The sequence below is a fragment of the Hypanus sabinus genome, chromosome 26 (genome assembly GCF_030144855.1).
Source record: "Hypanus sabinus isolate sHypSab1 chromosome 26, sHypSab1.hap1, whole genome shotgun sequence".
Classification (NCBI taxonomy): domain Eukaryota; kingdom Metazoa; phylum Chordata; class Chondrichthyes; order Myliobatiformes; family Dasyatidae; genus Hypanus; species Hypanus sabinus.
The window spans coordinates 13852081-13872259 of NC_082731.1; the positions used below are offsets into that span (position 1 = coordinate 13852081).

The 20179-nt window shown below is 47.3% G+C and overlaps 1 protein-coding gene across 8 annotated transcripts in view; it reads right to left on the reverse strand.

Annotated features, from left to right (window-relative positions):
• Positions 1–8247: 8247 nt before the first annotated feature.
• Positions 8248–20179, reverse strand: part of LOC132381644 (zinc finger protein 239-like) — a 48854-nt gene continuing 36922 nt past the window's right edge. For 3 of the 8 annotated variants that reach the window (XM_059951236.1, XM_059951233.1, XM_059951235.1), the window contains 2 exons: positions 15800–15900; positions 8248–15374 (listed from right to left, as the gene is read on the reverse strand). In XM_059951236.1, the coding sequence (XP_059807219.1) occupies positions 14575–15315 (741 nt within the window). In that variant the 5' untranslated portion in view covers positions 15316–15374; positions 15800–15900 and the 3' untranslated portion in view covers positions 8248–14574. Of the gene's footprint in view, positions 15901–18973; positions 19193–20179 lie in introns of all 8 variants that reach the window. The other 5 variants (XM_059951230.1, XM_059951231.1, XM_059951234.1 and 2 more) reach the window with 4 other exon arrangements.

Consider the following 20179-nt stretch of genomic DNA (forward strand, 5'->3'; position numbering starts at 1 on the left):
ATTCTCTGTGACCCTACTTCCCAAGAATTTTACACCCCCCCCCCCCAGCTTTCCCAATTCCCTTCCTCTGGCTGTTTTAGGGCTCTGTGGGGAGTTTTGTTTACACCTGATGGAAATATTTAAAATTCTGAGAGCCACGAACAGGATAGTTTGTCAGAGTTTTGCTTCCCGGACGGAAATATCTATTACTCGAAGGAATAGTTTAAATTCAGTGGGAGACATTTTAAGGGATTAATATTATTGTTTTTACACAAAGGGGCACAAAAGACACGGACCCCGGAAGTAGCATAGACCGACACGACAGCAACATTTAAAAGACATTTCCACAGACAGGCCGGGAACAGAGGGAGACAGCCACGTGCAGGGATCAGTTAAACTGGCACCATGCTCAGCACAGACACGATGGGCAGAAGGGCCTGTTCCTGTGCTGTCCTGGTCTGTGTGCTTGATAATTGGGAATTAATGCAGTAGGAGGTAAAATCATTTAGAGTCACAGTTTGAGAGGCTTTCAGCGAGAAACAGAAACAGACAAGGCATGGCAGGGGCAAATTTCCTGACATATGCCAGTGAGATTAAACCTGATTCTGATTCAGAGAGAAACAGAAATAGACAGGGTACAGACAGGCCAGGTGAATGGGATTCGTGTAGACGGTGACAGGGTCCTGATCTGTGAGTGGCCCCACCCCGCTGCAGGGAGGTGATGGGGAAGGTGGGGGGTGAGACACGATGACTGTGTGTGTGTGTGTGTGTGTGTGTGTGTGTGTGTGTGTGTGTGTGTGTGTGTGTGTGTGTGTGTGTGTGTGTGTGTCCTGATCTGTGATATCCCCACCCCACTGCAGGGAGGTGATGAGGAAGGTGGGGGGTGAGACACGATGACTGTGTGTGTGAGTGTGTGTGTCCTGGTTGTCCTGATCTGTGAGTGGCCCCACCCCTGCAGGGAGGTGATGGGGAAGGTGGGGGGTGAGACACGATGACTGTGTGTGTGAGTGTGTGTGTCCTGGTTGTCCTGATCTGTGAGTGGCCCCACCACTGCAGGGAGGTGATGGGGAAGGTGGGGGGTGGGACACGATGACTGTGTGTGTGTGTCCTGATCTGTGATATCCCCACCCCACTGCAGGGAGGTGATGGGGAGCTCACAGCAGGGGACAGTCAGGGAGGTAGAACGAACTCAGCCTGATCGCTGGGGAGAGAGCCGGTCTGTGACTGTCCTGAGGAGTCAGGCTGAAGAAGGTGATGGGGTGAGTGCAAAGCCCCCCCCCCCCAACACACAAACCTGTGCTGACCGTCCCTAATCAGCCTGTCTCTCTTATCCCTGAGAATCCCCTCAGGCAATGTCTAACACCTTTCTGAGGCTTACTGGTCTTAAGGTCCCAGGCTTTCTTAAATAAAGGCTCAGCATTGGCTATCATTCAGTCTTCAAAAACGCCAGCTGTCGCTAACAGTGACACGCATATCTCAGCCAGGGCTCTCACAAATTTTCCCTAGTTTCCTGCAGTGTTCATGGATATACCTGATCAGGCCCCGGAGATTTGCCTATCATCATCAGGTATTGGATTCCTCAGACTACCCCCAAGTCCTCGGCTTTAACCATCTCAAGATCTGAAGTCCTTCTCCGTGGTAAAAACAGAGGTGAAATACTTATTGAGGACATCACCTGTCTCCTGTACAGGTCCACCTTGGTCTTTATCATCACCTGCATACAACACTCCTTTGTGTGCCCAGACCATCACGGGTGAAGCTCCCCCGCTCATTGAGCACATCTACATGAAACACAGGAAGTGTTTACAACACTTCAGCATCTTCTGGATAGATCATGAAACCATGCCCCCTTTTTGATCTCCGATTTCCTGAGAATTCTCCTGCATCCTCACAGGATTCATCCCACCCCTCTTATTTCTTGACTAAATCCCGAATATCCTTCATCGTCCGGGGTTCCTATTCCTGCCAGCCTCGCCCATTACTCTCACAGGTACATGCAGATCTTGAACTCTCCCATTCTCACTTTTAAAAGCCTCCCGCTTGCCAGACATCGCATTGTCTACAAACAACCCCTGCAATCTCCTATCTAATACTGTCTTTTCTATTTCTCTCCCTAATTTGTGTGCCATTCTGTCCCTTTCCATAATTATGTAATTTAGGAGTATTAGAACTATTTGTTTATTTGGAGATATGAAGTGGAACAGGCCCTTCCAGCCCAACGAGCTGCACCACTCAGCAGCCACTGATTTACTCCCAGGGCAATTTACAATTAATCCACTAATGGCATATGGAGAAACCCACGAGGTCAAGAGTTGAATGTACAAACTCCTTTTTGTCTGGGGTGCCACAGTGTTGCCCCACTGACATTTCAGTCTCTTGCCCTGGAGTAGGTCAAACTTTGCCCTCTTCCTGGTGGACCCTTTAATATATTGTGGCAGGAAACGTTCCTGAACATATCTGCATACTTCCCTTTGGATCCCAAACCACCTCAGCCCGCAACACGACGGCAAAGTTGTGAAGTTTGCACTTCGGGTACTGTGACCATCCTATTATCCGCGCAGCTTTCAGCAGTCGCCTTACTGTTGCTGTAATTCCCGCTATCTGGGGGCCTGCAGTACGATCTCAACAAGACCATCATCCCCTTCTGGCTTCTCAGCTTCGTCCATTCCCCAGAACATTCCACCGCCAGTCCTTTGGCTGTGCTTGTGCAGTGTCTGTGATATCCCAGTCCAATATAGCTATCCAAGTCCCGAATCCATCCACCTTCCCAGTCCGGCCTCTTGCACTGAAATCGGTACAATTTAATCCAATGGTCAGTTGGCCCAGTCCATCAAGGGCGAAGCTCCCCCATTCATTGAGCACATCTACACGGAACACTGTCATAGGAAAGCAGCGTCCATCATCAGGGACCCCATCACCCAGGACGTGCTCCCTTCTCGCTGCTGCCGTTAGCTAGGAGGTTCAAGGACAGTTACTATCCCACAACCATCGGGCTCTTGAAATAAAGAGGATGATCTACACTCAACGTCACCTCCCCCATCAATGAAATGTTCGCACAGCTAATGGACTCACTTTCAAGGACTCTTCATTTCATGTTCTTGTTATTTATTTATATTTGCATTTGCCCAGTTTGTTCACTTCAGCAGTCTGACTGATCACCCTAACTTTCACTGACCCTGTTGTAGTTGCTATTCTATAGATTTACTGAGTATGTCCACAAGAAAATGAATCTCTTGGTAACATATTACGTACTTTGGTAATAAATTTACTTTAAATTTGGTCTTTCCTCATCACTGCCCCGCTGCTGCCCACTCTGACGACTGAACTCATCAACAGCTTCCAGCCTCACGTCTGCCTTAGGTCCCAATCTAGTTTAAACCCCTGTGAGCTACACTACAAGTTAACCACGAGGGTATTGGGACCCCCTCCAGTCCGGGAGCAAGCTACCCCTCTCGTGCAGGTCACTTCTGTCTGAGAAGAGATTCCAATGGTCCACAAATGGAAACCCCCAGTGCCTGAAGCAACTCTTCAGCTAGGCATTCACCTTCTGTCCTATCATCTGAACCACCGGCTGTTCTAGGCCGTCCCTTTCAGTGACTCACATGCAGTAAATGCCAGGCCATGCTTAAAAGCTCAGACTTTTAAAATCTCAAGCCATTTGAAATGCAACCCAGTGCTCGGTCTATTAAAGCCAGGGTGGATATGCTCACTTCCCCCGGTGTATTCCACTTGTCATGCTCTCTCCAAACACATATTATTTCATTTAGAGATAGATCGCAGAATAGGCCCTGCTATCCCAACAAGCTACCTACTCAACCCCAGCCCAATCATAGGACAATTCACAGTGATGAATTAATCGGTATGTCTTTGGAATCTGGGAGGAAGCCCTCGCAGTTACAGGGAGAAGGTACAAACGTCTTCTAGACGGCATTGGATAGATTTGATAGTACCATACTAACCTCTATGCTACCATGGATCCCCCCACCCACCCCCCCAATGTCTCTCCACCCGTCAAGCCTCCTTGCATCCTCACAGCATGCATTTTCATGCACATCTGTACCACCAGCAAACACTGAAACATTGCCCTTAATCCCAAATCTCATGTGAACAGCTGAGGCCCCAGCACCAAATCTTACACCTCCTCAATAGTTACGGCTTCCTGACCCAAAATTTGCATAACATTTGCATAAATTTGCATAACATGACCGATATGCATTACACAATTCTTAATTCACACCAATATTTTACCTCTGATCACTTGTGCTCCAGTGTGCTTTCATAATCTGGTGTCCAAACTTGCCTTATCCCCCCTCCTCTGTTCCTCCAGCTACTGTATATTAAAAATACCTTTAAAATGGTCAGATAGATAATTTTTTATTGTGAATCTATGTTATCCGAGAAGCTGTAAGAATGTCAAGAGAACAAAATAATGCTCCTAATGAACAGGGAGCAATAGGGATGTGAGAGATGCAGCAAAGAACAAATGACAGGATTTATGCAGACAAAAGGGCTCTAGTAACATTCATTGCAGGAGTGATGAATAGTACGGCTGAGGTAAAGCCAATAAGTGAAAAAATTCAGCTGGTGGTCAAAGCAGCAATGAACCATTTAGGGTTAGTAGGACTGACATGGGAAGAAGTGAGGGAGAACCTCACTAATCAGTCAAACCAGGAAGTGTCATGGGTTGGTTAATACTCATTATGGTGATTCTTTTGCAATGGAATGCAAGGAGTGTACTGGCCAACAGCCAGGAATTCAAGCAGTTTATTAAAAAAATGGTTGTAAAACCGGTGTGTTAAACAGGAGGGAAGAAACTTACGATATAATTGATGATCCATTTACTTCGGCAGAAATGGTGAGAGCAATAAAGAGATCGAGACCAACCTTCCCAGGAAAAGATCTGATATGCTACGTTATGCAAAAAAATCCAGAAGGAGCGCTCTTGAAGTTACCGCATTTTTATAACAGAGTGTGGGAGGAGGGAAGATTACCAAGTGCGTGGAAAGAAGCAGCAGTAATTCCAATAAGGAAACCTGGCAAGGATCCATCAAAACCCACTAGCTACAGGCCAATAGCACTAACATCAAATATATGCAAGATAATGGAAAGGATGATAACAGAAAGGTTATCGTATGAGCTTGAGAAGAGAGGAATACTGGCAAGTTATCAGTTGTTTTAGGAAGGGAAGGAATTCTGTGGACTCGGTGATAAGGTTAGAGACTGAAATAAGAAAGGCCCAGACAAATAAAAAGTCAGTAGTTACAGTGTTTTTTGACATAGAAAAAGCCAATGATGTGATGTGGAAGGAAGGATTATTAATTAAACTGCACAAGATGGGGGTTGGTGGGAGAGTTTTTAATTGGATAAAAGATTTTTTTGTTTGGTTTGATTTTTTTTTTGTAGGAAATTTCAAGTTCGGATTGGAATGAGAATTATCAAAACAGTACATAGTGGGAAATGGCACACCTCAGGGTAGTGTGATTAGCCCGTTACTTTTCATCATCATGATCAATGATGTCTTCAGAAAGGTACCAGTGGATATAGGTAGGTCACTGTTTGCGGATGAAGGGGCCTTGTGGAAAAGAGGCAGGAACATGGAGCATATAATCAGGAAACTACAAGGAGCAATTGATGAAGTGGTAGAGTGGGATTATGATTGGGGACGAAGATTTTCGGTAGAAAAAACTCAAACTGTTATGTTTCACCAGGAAAAGAATTAAGGTAGGGAAGAAGTTAAGGATGTATGGGATTGAATTAGAAAGGGTTGGATTATTTAAATTTCTGGGAGTTATATTTGATTCACGGTTAACATGGGAAGACCATATCAGGAAAGTTGAGGAGAAATGTATAAAAGTAATAAATGTGATGAGATGGGGAGCAAGTTGTTCAGTGTTGAAGAGAATGCATGTGGCTTTAGTAAGGTCTGTGTTGGGTTATGGAAGTGTAGCATATAGATCAGCAGCTTGGTCTCTTATAAGGACGCTGGATGTGATCCAGGCTCAGGTTTTCAGAGCATGCAGTGGGGCTTTTAAAACATCACCAATATCAGACCTACAGGTAGAATTGGGAGTAATGCATTTGGAGCTAAAAAGGAAGCAATTGATGGCAAACTACTGGGTTAATTTACGGGGCTCAATGATTCTCACCCTGCAAAAGGAGTGTTGCAGGAGTGCTGGGAGAACGGGAGGTTTCAGAGGGATAACTTTAGTTGGGTAGGGAATGATATTGATAAAGAATGTGGAGTGTTTGATCTAAGAATAAGTCCTTCAGTAGTTTATCCGGTTGTAGCTCCATGGAAGATCGTATGGCCTGACATAGACTGGCATTTGTTAGAGGTAAAAAGGAAAGAAAAATATAAAACTGATTTGGTAAGTGCATTTAACTGTCATGTGACGGAAAAGTATAGTGATTATACTCAGATCTATACGGATGGTGCTAAGGAACCTGAAACAGGAGTGACAGAGTTTGGGGTGTCTATACCAGCAAAAGAACATCTAATAAGTCAGGGGTGTATACAGGGGAGACGTTGACAGTGTTGGTTGCGTTGCGATGGGTGGAGAAAGCTAGACTAGTCAAAGTGTTGATGTGCTCAGATTCATCCTCCGTTCTAGCAAGTTTAAGGTCTTTTCACTCAAACAGCCGGCAAGATGTACTTCATGAAGTCCTTCAGTCAGTCACAAGAGTTGCAAATCAGGGAGGTCAGGTTAAATTTCTATGGGTTCCAGCTCATGTCGGGGTGAAGGGGAATGAGAGGGTGGATGAGTTGGCAAAGAGGGTGTTAAATAAAATATAGAAATGCACATTAGTATCAGTAAAGCAGAGGCTAAGTGTGTAATCAGGGAAAAATCATTCAAATGTGGCAAGAAAGATGGGACAGAGAGGGGAAAGGGAGGCACTTATATCAAATACAAAAGAGTGTTACAGGTACTAAGGTAGGCAGTGGAAACTGTGTGGACTAGGTTAGGGTACTAGGAAGGAAGGATAAAGTGTAGGAGGGAGGGGTCTACCGTCTGATCCACAGTCCGGAGCAGAAGGTGGTGGTAATGCAGCTTCATTCTGGGTGCCAACCACCATAAAACAAGGTGGCTGCGGCAATTGCAAACCGCCACTGTAGAAACATTTTCCAAGAACAATCATGCCAACACCATGATTGTCCACGGCACATAATGAATGAAGAAGGTCAGACACACACAAGCTCCCACAAACAACAGAATACGTACAGCAGTCCTGCTGAAGGGCCTCGGCCCAAAACATCATCTGTTTACTTGTTTCCACAGATGCTGCCTGGCTTGCCGAGTTCCTCCAGCGTTTTGTGGGTGTTGCTTGGATTTCCAGCAGCTGCAAATTTCCCCATAATGTTGAGTGAGGAAGAGACACCCCGTCCCATTGTGCCTGATAAATAAAACTCTCAATTCCAGGCAATCTCGGTGAAACCCGATGACATACCACCTGTAAGGTGGCAATATGGGACGGATGCGTTGGGCAGAGTCCGCAACTGCTCACAGCTCCCGACATTCCTGTGCATTTGAATTGCCGGAGCAAACCATACTTTCAACAGGTAGCAAGTAATCTGGAGTAAGGATAGGGTATACCACCATAGAACCCATAGCAGATGGGTCAAACCAGAGAACGTAGGTGTAGGTAAGGGGGCAGAGACACAGAGCACATGTGAGTGGGACCGGGGGGGGGGGGGGGGGAAGGGAGAGGGAGAGAGAGGGAGGGATAAGGAGTAGGGAGAGAGGGGGAGGGTAAGGAGGAGGGGAGAGAGGGATAAGGAGGAGGGGAGAGGGGGATAAGGAGGAGGGGAGAGGGGGATAAGGAGGAGGGGAGAGGGGGATAACGAGGAGGGGAGAGGGGATAATGAGGAGGGGAGAGGGGGATAACGAGGAGGGGAGAGAGGGATAACGAGGAGGAGAGAGAGGGATAACGAGGAGGGGAGAGAGAGAGATAGATAGAAGGCGATATGGAATAAAATTCACCCATAAGAAATTTGGGCGGGAAAAAATTTTAAACTTTAGAATTATAATATATTCAATGTACATTTCCTGGCAAATGATAAGGCATTTTCGTATTATGTGGAAAGTGTAATACTGTGTTTTCAAGGAACAAAACCCTGTAACACACACTTTACCATCCACCCTCCGCTCCTTCCTCCCCAGACACTTGCAGTGTAGCTCTGCACATGGACAATATACTCTGCGTATCTGCGTGTGCTCAGTCTGCGATCCTATTGGACAGGAGAGTCAACAAGGTAATGATGACACTGACTGACACATTAATTGATTAACTTTTATTGAGAGTTACAGCACAAAACAGGCCCTTCCAGCCCAGCAAGGTATGCCACCCAGCAACCCACCACTAGCCTAATCACAGGACAATTTACGATGACCAACTCACCGACTAACCGCTACGTCTTTGGGAGGAAAATGGAGGACATGGAGGAGACTGGAACACATGGAGGGAACGCGCACAATCACGGGGAGAACATACAAACCCCTTACCGATGGAGCCAGAGTTAAACTCCGACGCCCCAAGCTTGCAGTAACAGGGCACTAACCACAACGCCACTGAGGTTTAAAGCCTCGCGCTCGACTTCCGATGAATCTTTGAATCACAAAAGCATCAGGATCCAACACAGGATGTTTGCTTTGATTTCCCATCCCAAGCCTCACACCTTATCACCTGCCCACTCCCTTAACCTGTCTCTATCCTCTTCACGTTTTGTGTTCTCAAACTGCTCTGTATCTGCTGCGATACAGCTGATCACTACATCCAGGTCCTGAACACAGACTCTCAGAAGCTGAGGCTCCACCACATTGCAGTGGGGAGTCGAAGAAAATTTGTTATCGAAGTACGTGTAGGTGCTTCTGTGAGATGCTTCTTCTTTCGGAGGCATTTACAGAAAAATAAAGAAATATGGTGGAATTTATGAAAAAACTACACATTAACAGGCTGACCAGCAATGTGTGAAAGCCCGTAAGACACAGGAGCAGAATTAGGCCATTCAGCCCATCGAGTTTGCTCTGCCATTCCATCACGGCTGATTTATGTATCCCTCTCAACCCCCTCCTCCTGCCTTCTCCCACAACGTTTGACACCCTTACTAATCAAGAACCAATCGACCTCTGTTTTGAATATAACACACACACACACACACAAAATTCTTGAGGAACTCAGCAGGTCAGACAGCATCAATGGAAAAGAATAAACGGTCGACGTTTCCGGCCAAGACCCTTCTTCAGGACTGAGAAGGAAGGGGCAAGATGCCAAAACAAAGATGTGGGGGGGGGGGAAAGGAGGAGGAGGCTAGCTGGAAAGCGATAGGTGAAGCCTGGTGGGTGGGAAAGGTCCAGGGCTGTTGAAGGAGGAATCTGACAGGAGAGGAGAGAGGACCACGGGAGAAGGGGGAGGAAGAGGGGACCCAGGGGGAAGTGAACAATTAGAGTGGGGAATGGAGGAGTGGGGAAGGGGGGTGTAATTTGCTTAGCAGAAGAAATCAATATTCATACCATCAGGTTGGAGGCAATCCAGATGGAGCATCCATAACAATCCAGGGTTCTCCTCCACCCTGAGGGTGGCGTCATCTCGGCAAAGGAGGCGGCCATGGACCGACAAGCCGGAATGAGAATTATCGGAATTAAAATGCTCGGTCACAGGGAACTCCTGCACGTGGCAGATGGTTTAGGGGCAGCCCCCCAATTTACCATGGGTCTTCCCAACGTAGAGACGGCCGTGTCAGGAGCACTGGGAGCGACAGACAGCCCCGGCAGATTTGCAGGTGAAGTGTTGCCTCACCCGGAAGGACGGTCTGGGAGGTGAGGTGAGGACATGCACGGGTAGGTGTAGCACTTAGGTCACTTGGAGGGGGTAAGTGCTATTAAAGAGATCAGAGAGATTAGTGTGGAGGGATGAATGGTCAAGGAAATTGCGGAGGAAGTGATCCCTGTGGAAAGCAGATGGAGGAAGAGGTTTAGCTGTGGGAACCTTTTGGAGATGGCGGAAGTGGAAGATGACTGGGGCTCATGGGGGGGGAGGTAAGGACAAGAGGAACTCTATCACTATTGTGATGGTAGGAAGGTGGGGTGAGCGCAGATAAATGGGAAATGGAGGAGAAGTAGGTGAGGGCTGCATCAATAGTGGAGGGCGGAAAACTCCCGTTCTCAGATGTCCTGGAACGGATAGCTGCATCCTGGGAATAGGAGGTGAAGAAACTGAGAAAAGGGATCTTTTACAGGACATAGAGTGGGAAGAGGTGAAGTCGAGTTAACTGTAAGAATCAGCAGGGTTGCAAAAGATGTCAGTTGACAGTTTTTCTCCTGAGATGGAGAGAGGGGGTGAGGTGTCAGAGATGGACCAAGTGTATTTAAGGGCAGGGAAGGTCGGAGAAAAAGTTGATAAAATTGACAAGCTCTGCATGGGTGCATAAATCACCCAGTGACTTGGTCTCAGAATGAAGCAATGGCCTCCATGGATTCAGCACCCTCTGCCTAAAGTAATTCCTCCTCATCTTCATTCCAGAGCAACGTCCATCTATTCTGAGGCTCTGCCCTCTGATCCTAGACTCCTCCACTATAGGAAACATCCTCTCCACATCCACTCTATCTGTGTCCTCTGGTCCTAGACTCTCCCACCGCAGGAAACATCCTCTCCACATCCACTCTATCTGTGCCCTCTGGTCCCAGACTCCCCCACTATAGGAAACATCCTCTCCACATCCACTCTATCTGTGTCCTCTGGTCCTAGACTCCCCCACCGTAGGAAACATCCTCTCCACATCCACTCTAACTAGCTCTTTCAATATTCATAGGTTTTACTGAAATCCAGCCTCATTCTTCTAAACTCCAGAGTCACCAAATGCACCTAGTACATTAACCCTATCAGGCCAAGGATGATTCTTGTGACTCTCCATTGCCAGCACATGCTCTCCAAGATAACGGGCCCAAAACTGCTCATAATTCTCCCCGCAACACACACGAAATGCTGGAGGAAATCATCAGGCTAGCCAGCGTCTATGCAAAAAAGTACAGTCGGTGTTTCGGCCCACAACATCAAATGTACTTTCTCCCCCCCACAGATGCTGCCTGACCTGCTGAGTTCCTCCAGCATTTTGTGTGTGTTGCTCGAATTTCCAGCATCTACAGATTTCCTCTTGTTCATAATTCTCTCAATGCAGTCTGACCAATGCCTTATAAAGCCTCATTATTACATCCTTGCTTTTATATTCTAGTCCTCTTGAAATAAATGTTAACATGGCATATACCTTCCTTACCCACCAACTCAACCTGCAAGTTAACTTCAAGGACTCCCATCACCAACCCCTGCAGAACACCACTAGTCGCCAGCAGCCAACCAGAATAGGCTCCCTTTACACCCACTGGCTCCTGCCAGTCAGCCAACCTTGTACCCATACTAGTATATTTCCTGTCAAGCCATGGGCTCCTATCTTATTCGGCCAAGTACACAGCAGTCTCCAATTCCTTTTGATAATCCTGCTTATTATTTCCTCAAAGAAACCATGCTGATTTTGGCCTGTCATGTGCCTCCAAGTGTCCCGAGACCTCATCCCTAACAAATGACTCCACGTCTTCACAGCCACTGAAGTTTTCCTAACTGGCTCATAATTTGTCTTCTGCCACCATCACTTCCTAAAGAGTGGGATGTCCAGAAACATTCCAGATTCTTGCAAGATACTGTCTTCACAATCTCTTCAGTATCTCCATCTGGTCCAGGTGAATTATCCAGCTTTAGATCTTTCAGCTTCCTAAGTGCCTTCTCCTTCATAATAGCAATTATACTCACTGCTGCCTCCTGACTCTCTGGAATTTCTGGCACACTGCTAGTGTCTTCCACTGTGAAGACTGATGCAAAATACTTTTTAAGCTTCTTTGCCATTTCTCTGTCCCGCATTACTACCTCTCTAGTGTCATTTTCCAGCAGTCCGATATACCACTCTCACCACTGTCTTTTACTCTCCCTTATATCTGAAAACACTTTTGGTACCCTCTCTTCTTATTGGCTAGCTTACCTTCATCTTTTCTCTCATTGCTTTTTTAAAAATTTTGTCTTGTTGGTTTTTAAACGCTGCTCAATCTTTTGTCTTCCCGCTAATGTTTGCTCTATTATTAGCTCTCATACTGTCTTTGATTTCCTTGTCAGCCTTGGTTACCTCATCCACCCTTTAGAATACTTCCTCACTGGGAAATATATCTATGGTGCACTTTCCAAATTGTTCCCAGAACCACCAGCTGTTGCTGTTCTGCTGTCATCCCTGCTAGAGTCCCCTTCCAGCTCTTCTTTCACCTCTGTAATTCCCTTTACTCCACTATAATACTGATACATACTTTATCTTCTCCCTCTCAAACCGCAGGGTGCATTCTGTCATATTACGATCACCGTCTCCTAGGGGTTCCTTTGCCTTAAGCTCCCTAATCAAATCTGACTCATTACAAAACCCTAATTTTTTAAACTGGCTTTTCCTAGCGGACTCAACCACAAGCAAAGTGACAGCAGCCTGATTTTCCCAATCTACCTGCATACTGAAACTCCCCCATGACCGTTGTGACACAGCAGAGCCACAGCTGGTAGTGTCGCTGCCTCAAGGCTCCAATGGCCCAGGCACTTTCTGAGCAACAAATAGCAAGTGCGAGAGGAACTCAGCAGGACAGGCAGCATCTACGGAAAAGCTTAAACAGTCGACGTTATGGCCTGAGGCCCTTCATCAGGACTGGCAAAAAAAGATTAAGTCAGGGTAAGAAGCTGGGGGGAGAGGGGAGAAAGAAGTACAACGTGGTATAGGTGAAACTGGGAGAGGAAGAGGGGGGTGAAGTAAAGAGCTGGGAGGTTGATTCATGAAAGAGATAAAGGGCTGGAGACGGAAGAATCTCACAGGACAGAAGACCTTGGAAGAAAGGGGAGGGGGAAGGAGCACCAGAGGGAGGTGATGGGCAGGTAAGGAGATAAAGGTGAGAGAAGGGAAATGCTGAAGGAAAAGGGTCAATTACCAGAAGCTCTAGAAGTCAATGTTCATGCCATCAGGTTGGAGGCTACCCAGACAGAATACAAGGTGTTGCTCCTCCAACCTGAGTGTGGCCTCATCGTCACAGTGAAGGTGCCCATGGATCGGAATGCCAATGGGAAGTGGAATTAAGATCGAGGGAGATCTTGCTTTTTCTGGCAGACAGAGTGAGGCGCTCAGCGAAGCGGCCTCCCAATCTGTGTCGGGTCTCACCGACATACAGGAGGCCACACTTGGAGCACCAGGTACAGTAGATGACCCCAACAGGCTCACAGGTGAAGGAAGGACAGTTTGGAGCCCTGACTGGCAGGTGTAGAATGTCCCACCTGCAGAGGTAAGTGCCAGGAGGGATATCAGTGGGGAGGGGACGAGTGGACAAGGGAGTGATCCTGCAGAAAGTGGGATAGGGAACGGTGTACTTAGTGGTGAGATTCTGATGGAGTTGGCAAGTAAGCAAGTTTGAGGATGACACAAAAATTGGTGGTGGTGTGGATAGTGAAGTTTCTCTTAGGCAGGGCAAAGACTGCTGACAAGTTGTGTGGAGTACAGGCAGAGGGAATTTAGTGCTGATTAGTGCAGGCAACGAGGGACAGAATGTGGACAGTAAATGGTAGGGTGCTAAGGAACACAGATGGACAGAGAACAATTCAAGTCCACAGTTTCCACACTTTGCTTTCCTAGGTCGGGGCATTTAGGAGAAGAGTTGGGACATTACATTGTAACTTCACAAAACACTGCGAAGTCTGCACTCGCTATATTCTGTGCAATTCTGGATTGCTAGACTATGGTAAGAACGTGATTAAGCTGGAGAGTGTGCAGAGGAGATTCACCAGGATGTTGCCTGGGCTAGAAATATTCATTTCCGAGGAGAGATGGATAGACTGGGATATCTGGAGCAAAACGGTGCTGAAGTGTGACGTGACGGAGGAGTGATATAAGAGGCTTGCTCATTGTCAGCGGTCTGAATCTTTATCCCGAGATAGAGGAATCGAAAACAAGAAGGCATGGAATCAAAGTGAAATGAAGAAGCTCGGAAGGAGACCCGAGGGTATGCATTGGCGAGTGTAGCACACTGACACTGAGGTAAAGACTATCCCAGTCCTGCCTCACATCTTCTGCCCACATGGACGCTGCTGAACCCGCAACGGGCAGCTCTCAGCCAACCCACCTGTGCCACCAGCCAACAAGGTCAGAGCTGACAGCTCACAGCTCCCACCTGACAATCCCTTTAACATCGGGAGCTTCCTGTCGAGGCTGATGACCTCCCATTTCCCTACATTTGACTCCACCTGCCGTGCTCTTCCCCGTCCCTCAGCCTGTCCGCATCCCCTCAAAGTCTCTCTACATCCTCCTCAAGCCCAGTTCATTCACACCGAACAGATTTATTTATAATCGATGCAGAATACAAATGTACCTGCAGTTCCAGGGGAAACAACCCAAATGTGTCCAGTGACCAGGGTCCAAACCTGGATGTGATCAACAGCAGCAATAACTGCAGAATCAGTTCCTGCAGTCACTTGTGAACGCACTGCTGGCTCAGTAGCTGCCATGTTTAAATGTCCCACATACATATCGAACGTTTAAACTTTCCCTTCAGTGTGAGCTCGTTGGTGTCTCCAGAGGTGAGATGACTGAGTGAATTTCTTCCCGCACTTGGCGCAGGTGTACGGCCGCTCCCCGGTGTGAATCCGTTGGTGCGTCAGGAGGTCAGAAGATCGACAGAATCCCTTCCCACACTCAGAGCAGGTGTAGGGTCTCTCCCCAGTGTGAATTCGTTGGTGTGACAGAAGGTCAGACGATTGAGTGAATCCCTTCCCACACTCTGAGCAGGTGAACGGCCTCTCCCCGGTGTGAACTCGCTGGTGACTCAGCAGTTTGGAAGATTGTGTAAATCCCTTCCCACACTCGGAGCAGGTGAACGGCCGCTCCCCGGTGTGAATCTGCTGGTGCGTCAGCAGGTTTGATGACCGAGTGAATCCCTTCCCGCACTCAGAGCAGGTGAACGGTCTCTCACCGGTGTGAACTCGCTGGTGTGACTGCAGACTGGACGACCGACTGAACTGCTTCCCGCACTCGGAGCAGCCGAAGGGCCTCTCCCCGGTGTGTATTCGCTGATGCGTCAGCAGGTTGGACGACTGGGTGAATCCCCTCCCGCAGACAGAGCAGATGAACGGCCTCTCCCTAGTGTGAACTATCTGGTGCAACAGTAAGTGAGATGATTGAGTGAATCCTTTCCCGCACTCAAAGCAGGAGAACAGCCTCTCCCCAGAGCGAACCCGCCGGTGCCTGATCAGGAAGGAGGAATGCGCGAATCCCTCCATGCGTCTTGAACAGGGCGACAATGTTTCCCCAGGAACTCAGTGAAAATGATGACAGAACGCTGGGGAAAAAAAAAGCAGGCGTAAGCCTCCGATCTTTCCGGGGCAATGGATCACATCATAATATGCAGTCCGAGCAATGAAATAGTTTCACTGGCTAACACATCCCCGTTCACAGATCAGCTGAAGCCCCACCAAGTGTGTCACACACGGTCTCCGGTCGTACCGGACACTCTATTTGCAATCAGCACTAGATGACCCGCTGCCCCCTTCAGAGACTTACAGAAAAATCATGCGCTTTCTTTGCAAACAGGTTCATGAAAAATCCATGAATAAGCGAGTTTTCTCTTTGCCCAGGTTAATCAGGGTGGCGTCTCTGCAGCTGTGTCCCAGTCGGTGCCCTGCAACAGCGAGCGTCTCACTGCCTGCGATCGGACACCCTGAGCTCGGAAGTGAAACGCACAGGCAGATCTTCTTCCATATTTACCGGCGGCTGGTTTTCAGGTTCTGGTGAACTGAGTGAGACTGCCGATCCGACGTGATATTGCACCCGAAATTCCCATCTGCAATTCCTCCACCTTCAATATCCTGTGAAATAACAAAAATATTTGTCAATGGTTACAGGGCAGTAATTCAGAACAATTCAAGCCAATTCAGGTCACTTTTATTGTCATTTCAACCATAACTGCTGGTACAGTACACAGTAAAAATGAGACAACGTTTTTCAGGACCATGGTGCTACATGACACTGTAGAAAAACTAGACTGAAATACGTAAAAAAACAACACAGAAAAAGCTACACTGGACTACAGACCTACCCAGGACTGCATAAAGAGCACAAAAGAGTGCAGGCATTACAATAAATAATAAACAAGACAATAGGGCAAGGTGTTGGTCCAGACTCAGGGTATTGAGGAGTCTGATGGCTTGGGGGAAGAAACTGTTACATAGTCTGGTCGTGAGAGCCCGAATGCTTCGGTGCCTTTTCCCAGACGGCAGGACAGAGTGGAGATTGTATGAGGGGTGCGTGGGGTCTTTCATAATGCTGTTTGCTTTGCGGATGCAGCGTGTGGTGTAAATGTCTGTGATGGCGGGAAGAGAGACCCCGTTGATCTTCTCAGCTGACCTCACTATCCGCTGCAGGGTCAATCGGTAATATTCTTGGCAGTGTGGAGGATCAAAGGGATTTTGGGGTCCGAGTCCATAGCACACTCATGTTCACCTACAAAAATATCTTGCCCCTCGGTCCCTGAAGGTTCGATGCATAGTCACAGAAAATTACAGCACAGAAACAGGCCCTTTAGCCCATCTAGTCCATGCCAAAACCATTTAAACTGCCTCATCCCATTGACTACCGGGACCATAAACCCACCCCCCACCCCCAAACCCTACCATCTATGTACCTATCCAAACTGCTCTTAAATGTTGAAATCGAGCTTGCATGCACCATGTGCTGGCAGCTTGTTCAACACTCACGACTCTCTGAGTGAAGAGGTTTCCCCTCATGTTCCCCTTGAACCTCCCCTTTCCCCTTAACCCATGACCTCTAGTTGTAGTCTCACCCAAACTTGATGGTGAAAGCCTGCTTGCATTTACCCTATCTATACCCCTTGTATACCTCTATCAAACATCCCTCACTCTTCTACATTCCAAGGAATAAAGTCCTATCCTATTCAACCTTTCCTCATAACTCAGTTCCTCCAGGTCTGGAAATATCCCTGTAAATTTTCCATATAATCTTTCAACCTCATTTACATCTTTCTTGTAGGTAGGTGACCAAAATTGCTCACAATACTCCAGATTAGGCTTCAACAATGCCTCATACAACTTCAGCATAACAACCTGTACTCAATACCTTGATTTATGAAGGCCAAGCTTTCTTTCCGACCCTGTCAACCTGCGATGCCACCTTCAATGAATTATGGATCTGTATTCTACCACACTCATCAGTGCCCAACCGTTCACTGTGTAGGACCTACCCTGGTTGGTGTAACACCTCACATTTGTCTGCGTTTTTCCAGCTGGTCCAGACCCTACTGTAACCTCGCTGTCCATTACACCCCGATCTTGGTGTCATCCACAAACTTGCTGATCCAGTAACCACATTATAATCCAGATCAACGATATTGATGACAACGACAGACTCAGCTGTTACGTCCGTAGACCCTCCTTTGTGAGAATCGCCAGATCACTGTTGGGTTGAGTCAAAAGGGGGGGCCCCAAGACATGAGGGGGAGACGTGCAGGATGTCACGTTTCTCCCTCCCCCCCATAGCAATGTAAAGCTACGGGACATGGCTATTGTCTCTTGGAGACAGATTTGTGGATTGAGATGCTCTGCTACGTGAATGCCCTCGGGCAAAGCAGGCTGGTTGAGGGAGAGATTGCATCACCCCCAACCTGATTGACATCTACGACCCTGCAAGTCAGAATAAAAGAGGGGCTGCAGGAACAACCCCTCAGACGCACCAGAAGAAACGTTCAGTGACCACTTAACAGCAGACGGTCATCGGAAACCAAGCCACGTGCGTTCAATTCCGTGGCTGGAATTGGTGGCTGAAACCACGGAAAACGGCTTTTTAGCCAACAAACCCGCTCCCCTGACTCAACGGATTGGCATCATAAAAGACCTGGGCAAATTTAAACGCCTCCCTCTCTTAAACCCAAAACGCTGCAGCCTGAACAAGCTAATGACTTCTATATTTCCATCGGACAATACATTATCCCCTAGACAACGATAGAGATATGTTTTATTGGTTATGATCATACCTGCGCTTTAGATTTAGTATTGACGACGTATATTATCTGTATGTTTGCATTAATCTTACTTTTGTTCCCCTTTGTCAATAAATACTTTTAAAAATAGTACCATCAGACTTCAACGTACCTCTCTCTCTTTGCTGATAAGTGATCCAGTTACGGGATTACGTAACACAGCACTCCCGCAGTCCCTGCTTCAACCATCTACTACCACCCTCTGGCTTCTCCCACGAAACCAATGTCCAATCCAATTTACCACCCCATCTCGAATGCTGAGACTGAACCTTCTTGACCAACCCCACAAGCGGGACCTCGTCAAAGGCCTTGCTAAATCCGTGTAGGCAACATCCACCGCCTGCCTTCATCCACTTCCCTGGTCACTTCCTTGAAAAACTCTTCAAGATTGGGTAGACACGTCTATCCACACACTTTGATATCTGGTCCTTCAGAACTTTCCCCATGACTGATGTCAGGCTCACCAACCTATAATCTCTTGGTATACTTTTAGAGCCTTTTTTTAAACAGTGGAACAACATTGGCTGTCCCCCAATCCACCAGTACCTCACCTGTCACTAATGATAATTTAAATATCTCTGCTGGGCCCCTGCATTTTCTGCACTTTGCTTCCCTCAGGGTTCAAGGGAACACCTTGTCAGGCCCTGGGGATTTATCCACCCTAATCTGCCTCAAGACAGCAAACATCTCCTCTGTAATCTGTTTCACATCCATGAGATCGATGTTGCTTTGCCTCACTTTGATAAGATTCTGTGTCAGCCTTCTGAGTAAATAAAGATGCCAAAAATTCATTAAAGAGCTCCCCCATCTTTTTAGCTACGCTCACGGATTACCATTCTGATCTTCCAGAGGGCCAGTTTTAACCCGTGCAATCCTCTTTCACTCACCTCTGTACTGTGAGCAACAGAAACACTGCAGTTTGTTGTAAATGAAGAGCGACTGGTGACCCAGTTGTCCCTGCTCTCCTGATCTCTGTCTGTCCCACAGACCTCAATTCACACCAGTATACCACCTCCGATTCCAGTTCCGTTAATAGTCTCCTTTCAAAGTCCGCCCAACCGCCGAAATCCAGTGATTTCTATTCTTCAGTTTGCAAGATCAAAAATCTGTTATAGAATCATAGGGAGATACGGGATGGAAATAGGTCCTTTGATGGTTTTTTATCATACTGACCATCACCATCTATTGATACAAAATGTACCATTAACTATTCTCCCCACATTCTCATCTACCTCTCTCAGATAACCCCTCACCTCTACTCTGGGTGTAATTCCAACTGAAGAAAACAATTATTAAAGTTCCAGTTCACAATTATTCTCACATCTTCTGGTACCACTAATAACTTGGTATGCAGAAGACAGAGATTTCTTTACTGACTGGGAGTATAATTCAGTTCCTCTTAAACACAAGAGATTCTACAGATGCTGAAAACCTAGAGCAACACAGACAAAACGCTGAAGGATCTCGGCAGGTCAGGCAGAATTGCGGAGGGGAGTAAACATTTCGGGCCGAGCCTTCGTCAGGACTGGAAAGGAAGGGGGAAGAAGTCAGACTAAAAAGGAGGAGGAGGAGTACGAGCTGGCAGGTGATGGGTTAGGCCATGCGAGGGGGAAGGTGGGTGAGCAAGGGATGAAGTGAGAAGCTGAGGGGGGGGATAGGTGGAAAAGGTAAAGGGTAAACAGGAAGGTGAATAAGGAGGAATCTGATAGGAGTGTGGACCATGGCAGAAATGGAAGGAAGAGGGGCAGCAGGGTAAGGTGATAGGCAAGAGAGAAGAGAAGGGATCAGAGGGGATCAGAATGGGGAATGGAAGCGAGAAGGGGGAGAAGTTACTAGAAATTCAAGTGAACAAGGGGAGAGCAATCCCTAAAGAAAGCAAGGGTGGGGGGGGGGGGGGAAGAAAGACAGGTTTAGTGGTAGGATCCTGTGAAGGTGTGGATGTTATGGAGAATGATGTTCTGGATGCAGAGGCTCATGGCGTGGTGGGGGAGGACTTGAGGAACTCAACCTCTGCTACTGCGCGGGAAAGTGGGGTGAGGGCAGATGTCCAGGAAATGGAGGAGATGTAAGTGAGGTTACCATCAATGACAGAG